The sequence below is a fragment of the Sander vitreus genome, chromosome 20, assembly GCF_031162955.1.
Source record: "Sander vitreus isolate 19-12246 chromosome 20, sanVit1, whole genome shotgun sequence".
In the NCBI taxonomy this organism is placed as follows: Eukaryota; Metazoa; Chordata; class Actinopteri; order Perciformes; family Percidae; genus Sander; species Sander vitreus.
The window spans coordinates 25,641,836-25,648,221 of record NC_135874.1 but is presented as its reverse complement, the minus strand read 5'-3'; the positions used below and the strand labels follow the sequence as shown (position 1 = coordinate 25,648,221).

The 6,386-nt window shown below is 43.3% G+C and overlaps 1 protein-coding gene across 1 annotated transcript; it reads left to right on the top strand.

Annotated features, from left to right (window-relative positions):
* The first annotated feature begins 1,300 nt into the window (after positions 1-1,300).
* lrit3b (leucine-rich repeat, immunoglobulin-like and transmembrane domains 3b) lies at positions 1,301-6,386 on the top strand. The gene is made up of 6 exons (XM_078278168.1): positions 1,301-1,410; positions 1,768-2,142; positions 2,738-2,823; positions 3,111-3,404; positions 3,996-4,055; positions 5,713-6,386. Exons 1-6 carry the CDS (start codon positions 1,301-1,303, stop codon positions 6,183-6,185), a joined length of 1,398 nt encoding a protein of 465 aa, XP_078134294.1. The 3' UTR covers positions 6,186-6,386.

The following is a 6,386-nucleotide window of genomic DNA, read 5'->3' as shown; positions in this document are numbered from 1 at the left end:
TTTATTGTTTGCAAATAAATTACTCTATTTTTATTCATTTTTTTTAATATATATATATATAATATCATTTACATATAATATAATTACAGAAATTCCGGCACCTCAACAATCCTGGAAATGAAAGTCGTCGATATAGACTAGTAATGAAGTGAAGTGTCTTTTGACGCAGAGAAGGTCAAAGCTGTGATGGATTGGCCCCCACCCACTACTGTATGTACGTCTCTTCCTTGGTTTTGTGGGCTATTACAGAGGTTTTATTCCTGGTCAAAATTTCCTCAGGGAGGACCCAGAGACCCTCTGCCTGATATCCCCAACCCCCCCTCAATGTTGAAATGAAATATACGCCCACCTGACTCTCACTTCCATTTGCTCACTTACTTCCGCTTTCCCTCATCAGCCCTGCAGTATATTTATCGGCCTATTTCCACTCATTCCTGGCCAGGTTGTCAGTATTGCGCTGAGCCACCTAAAACTCAACCCTCTAGCCTGCAACCCGGCCTCTTGCCCTGCACTCCTTTCCTTCCTCCTGTTCTGTTATTCAGCAGGTCCCCTACTCAGTTTTACAATTCAAAAGTGTTTCTCAAGCTGCCTGCCAGCGACTCCAAAGCCTAAAGTTAAACATTATTATTTGAGTTGGCTGTTTTGCTGTGTTGTCGGACTTCAACAACGACGCCAAAGGTTTTGCAACTATGCCTACAATTTACATCACAAATGATCAGTGAAGGAATAAAGTTTACAGTTACTGTCAACTGACAAGATGGATCGATGGTTTAAGACAGACATTGCTTCCCTGATGTCACAGCATAAGCAGCACCAGTCGTCTTCATTAAGACGGCAACAGAGACAATGAGTGAGCAAGCCATTTGTAAAAACAAATCATTTAATTTGGCTGTAATGTGTAATACACTGTTCATGTAGGAGGCCTTTTGTTTTTGGGGGGATATTTTTGCAGTTAGGTGGTCTGTGAGTTTTTGGCCCGGAGAAGTTTGAGAAACACTGCCTTAGACTGTCATGTTATGTACATATAATGTTAAAAACGAAATACTCCGCAGGGTGGGGTGCATAGTGGAGTACATTTTTTGTCCTCAAGGCTCAAAAAAGGACTTGGTCTTGCCCTGATGTTGTGATTCGTTATTCAGACTGGGAGGCATGGGATTACATGTCACTTGTAAGCAGTGTAATCCCAGCTAATCTGGGATTCAGTTTCACGCTGCACTGTGGATACAACCTCAGACTGGAGAGGACTGGGAATATGGAGAAACAAAGTGCCTGTCTGAGTATGCGGTTTGTCTGATGAAGGATGTATCTGCTGGTCCTCGTTCACATCCTGCAGTCCCCTCTGTTGGCGGTCCAATCCTGTCCAGCTTTATGTGCCTGCACGTACGGATACAGTGGAATAGCAGAGATCAGGTTGAGTGAGGCTGATTTCATTCCCATCTTTCTGTATTTGTGTGTACAAGTGATTTGTTTCTGCCGGAACACAACTCATTACAGTGGATTGTATTTGAATAATTGTCGTATTATTGAAGCTCTATGAAACCAACACAGCAGTGCTAACGAACAAATGTTATAGGTGGTGATGCCATCATTTGACAAAGTTGGTTATAAGCAGGGGTTAAAGTTGGATCTTGCAGATCGTGGAACAGAGGAATGGTTACTTTTTTACAGCATTTGATGATGCATTGTAAAAGTTAAAAATAATAGATAAAAAGAAGATGTTTGTCTGTCCAAACTTCAGTCCTAACAATTTTGTTTTTAACATCGCAGGTTGGTGCAGTGCAGTGACCCTGGCATCTCAGCTGTTCCCATCAATGTCCCAGCTGACACAGTCAAACTGCGTCTAGAGAAGACCTTGATCTCCAGGGTGCCCCGGGCAGCCTTCTACAACCTGTCCGAGCTGCGTTTTTTGTGGCTGACCTACAACTCCATCACATCCATCCACCCCAGCAGCTTTGTCAACCTGAAGGCCCTGCGAGAGTTGCGTCTGGATGGAAACCTCCTGACATCCTTCCCCTGGGAGGGGCTCAGGGACATGCCCCGCCTCCAGACTCTGGGTCTCCATAACAACCGCCTGTCCAGCCTTCCTGCCCACGCTGCTCTCTTTCTTCCCAACATCACCTACCTCGACCTGTCCAGCAACAGGTGTGTTCAGATACCACAGAACCATGGAGCCTAGAAAGCTACAGATCTCCGATTTCGGAGCCTCACTGAAAATATCGTTGCGTCAGGAGATGCGCCGGTTGTGTGTGTGACGGAGGCGGGCGCGCCCAGCAACATGTAAACAAACCAAAAATACTTCTAATTCTTCCCTGAAACATTTCCACTGTTTAGAAACAAAAGCCCGCTCCATTTTTTCCTTGTTGGTTCTCGGGAAAACACGACAGTGTTGCATTGTGGTGCACGCGAGTAAAATAAAGGATACGTCGTATGAACACTCAAATTAGCTGTGCATTGTGGGTATTTTATAGTGGACTAGATAGTGAATGAAAGTTACCGCGGAGAATTCGAACACCAAAATGGTGAACACACTACATAGTGCACCATTTCCGTGATAGAGAATGGTTTCGAACACAGCTAGTATCTTCAACTTATCTCACTTCTCTACTTTTCTCCTTGTCTCCTCTCCTCTCCTCGTCCTTCTCCTCTCCCTGTCTCATCTCCTCTCTGCTCCTTGTCTCCCCTCCTTGTCTCCTGTCCTCTCCACTCCCTGTCTCCTCCCCCTGTCTCCTCTCCTCAGGCTCACTATATTACCTGCTGAGCTGCTGGACCTTTGGTTTCCTCTCCCAGGACAACAGGAAGGACAAGAACAAAGAAGAGTTTTGGGTACAATACATTTGGGAGCGATAGAGACACATTATATTCTAATCCTTTCTAAATGAGCTACACTTTATTTAAACCAACAAAGAAATAAAGACGCCCAATGTGTACTGTTACCTGTTGTTGGTAGAAAGTACTTTCAAAGAACAACACTACTGTTCAATTATAAATCAGCAATGGATTATTGTGTACAATTGAAAACCTGCCATTACAACAATGATTTTCCATCCAATTTATGACACATATTAAACATGACAATTATGTAAAGGAGGCAAATTGTCCTGAATATCCAGGTCTCCATGACAACCCCTGGCTGTGTGACTGCCAGATCGCCATGGTGATGTCCCTGTCCACGTCCCTGGGGAGTCCTGTGGTTCTCATGGACCAGCTGCTGGTATGCCGCAGGTCTCTGGGTCAATCAGGGTTGCTGATGACCCAGGCTGAGCTGCCCCGCTGTATGAGGCCTTCAGTCCAGCCTGCAGCCACCAGAGTCATCTCTCCACTGGGCAGCAACGTAATCCTCCGCTGTGACGCCACCGGCTACCCAACACCAACCCTGACCTGGATCAAAACGTCAGCCTACACTGGTAACACCCACTCAGGCTGCGACACATTCTCATTCCCAACTCGTCAAATACTGCCGCTTGGTCAGGATGCCTTGGCGCCACTTTTTAACACTCTGGGTAACCCTTTGGTGTCATTTTTCAATGTCCTAGGTCTGGACCCTTTGGCGCCACTTTTTAACACTCTGGGTATTCCTTTGGCGTAATTTTTCAACGTGCAAGGTAAAACCACTTAGTTAGGGTTCGGAAAAGATTGTGGGTGAGGTTAAAATATGAACGTTTATGTGACAAAAACCCAGATCTCCTGCGTGAAAGTCCTGTGTTTGACCCACCCATCTGTCCAATCTCCGTATGCTAAGTTTTGGTCTGAAATACTACTCCTTACCATTGTCGTACTTCATACTACGCCATCTTACAGCACTGCGGTTGAGGAGTCCCGATGCATCCCATACATACACTAAAGGGTGTCAGTGTCGGTATTTGACGCTGTGGGCCACTGACCAACCGCTGTATGTGACGAGTTGGGAGCACAACCGGCTTGGCTCAGGTGATAAAGTGATATTACTAAGATCCGAGCATCGCTCAAGTCATGTTGTAATTTGGTTCTCCGTGCAGATTGTTGCCAACAAGACATCCTTGAGAACTCTAACCAGCTACCCAGGAATTTGGAAAGTTGTAAGTTGGTGCTATCTCATCTCTTTTAAGATCCATGTGTTATAGCTTATAGGGATTTTCTCCTACTACCAGTGTTTCCCAGGTATTTTTACTTCTGTGATGCTTTCACCATGTCTTTAAAACTGGCTGTGTAAAACTCTAAGCCAGAGATCTTCCACAGGGGGTCCTCAGAGTTACTGCAGGGGGGGGCACCAAATTATTGTTAATTTTTTAAAAGTTTGTCATTACAGAAACATACTTTGCACGTCTATAATGTGAGACAGGTGCGTTGGAGGGGGATAAGTAAGTCAAAAGTTGCAAAGAAAACTTGCAAAAAATAAATGTAATAGTAGGCAACGTTTCGGTAGTACAAATATAAATCACCCTATTTGTGAAAAACACATAGATGATAGGCTTACTGGCCTAAAGGTAAGGTGGTCACTAAGGTAGCCATCCACAGATACAGTTAATACTAAAGATTCACTGTGCCACATGTATGTTTAACATTAAAAGTTGATTTACAAAATCATACCAGCAATTATCTTGATAGCTTAGTATTCTATGCACTAAAAAGGTACTTACACAATATTGGAGGCCCAGTTTAATATGCAACTTAATTTTATACAGTATGTAGTAGGGGGTCCCTGCTCAGTCTCTCTCTCAGTTAACTCTCGCCAAAATGCAACCTAGGGTCTTTTTGTGAATGTACCCGAATCAAACTTTCATTAAAAAGCATATTTAGGACGGAAGCGTCACTTTTAAGATTTACCTTATTCTCGTTTTTCGGTCAAATGGCCATTTGAATGGGAGTGCTAGGGACACTTTTATGCTAGCCTCAAAATAGCTATTTTTAAAACACTAAGAAGGCTCGACACAACATGAAACTTTGCTCGAAGTATGACCAGGGGCTCTACACATGAACACAAGCACTGAGAACATTGTTTATGTACACAGAGTTTACTAAAAAAAAAGGTTTTGAGCAACTCACGTTAGCAGTTGTTGTTTACGCTAACCGCCATTTTCCCAGTCTAAAATAGGCAATCTCCGAATGCGAATGAACGGACTCCATAGAAGGAAATATCATTCTTATATGAGGCTCCTTTTTCAACTACAAGGTCAATATTGTGTTTCACTAACGACAAAACAACAAATTATCCGTGCATTTATATGGAACTAAGCTTTAGGAGCTTTCCATCTTTACTCTCCTCCCTCGACTATTTTTGACTGGCTCGATAGACGGCGACCGGAAGAACAACTGCTAACGTGAGTTGCTCAAAACCTTTTTTAGTAAACTCTGGGTACACAAACAATGTCTCAATGCTGAGTTCATGTGTAGAGCCCCTGGCGATACTTCAAGCAAAGTCTCATGTTGTGTCGAGCCTTCTTAATGTTTTAAAAATAGCTATTTTGAGGCTAGCATAAAAGTGTCCCTAGCACTCCCATTCAAAAGACCATTTGACCGAAAAACGAGAATACGGTAAATCTTAAAAGTGACGCTTCTGTCCTAAATATGCTTTTAAACGAAAGTTTGACTCGAGTACATTCACAAAAAGGCCCTAGGTTGCATTTTGGCGAGAGTTACGCTTTAAGCGGTCCTTGGCTTAAAAAACGTTGGAAACCCCTGCTCTAAGCCAAACTGGTATAGAATGCTAAGATTTTGCAACTTTGTATGTTCCAGTTATGCAGGAATCTCCTCGAGTTGGAGTTCGCTGGTCGATAATCAGCCTGAACGGGTTATCATACAAGGACGCTGGTGAATATCGCTGCCAGGCACGGAACATGGCAGGAATATCTGAAGCCCCAATTAAACTAAAGGTGGTGGGAATCTCAAGACTGTCCCATCTGCCAAAAAAGAAGTCCAAAAAGCCTCGACTCAAATCATCAACAAAACACATGAAGCCAAACCAGACTCCAGCTCCCACCAACACCCCCTCAGTGATAGATAATCAGGTACTCCAAAACATTCCACCACCTTCCATTAACAAGACCCAGACAGCTCCTAATCTTTTGCCCAAAGTGTTCCCCAAAGACAAGTACATTAAAAGGAGCAAAATGAACTTAACAAATGCAAAGGCCCCAACATCCATCAAGTCTAAACCTGAGCACCCAGGAAACTCTACAACTGCTCCATTGTCAGAAAAACTTGTATAAGATACACTCAAGTTGGTCTGCATCAGTAACTTGGTTGGCTTTTAAAAGGTTATTGGAAAGCAAATCAATCTCAACTGTTTGTGAACCTCTAGTTTTAATGTTCCAGGCTTTTTTTGGTCATTCTGCACTGCTAAATCAAATTGTTGATTTGCTGTTCTGTAAATTTAACTTGTTTGTATAAATAAAATGTTTGTCACAGGA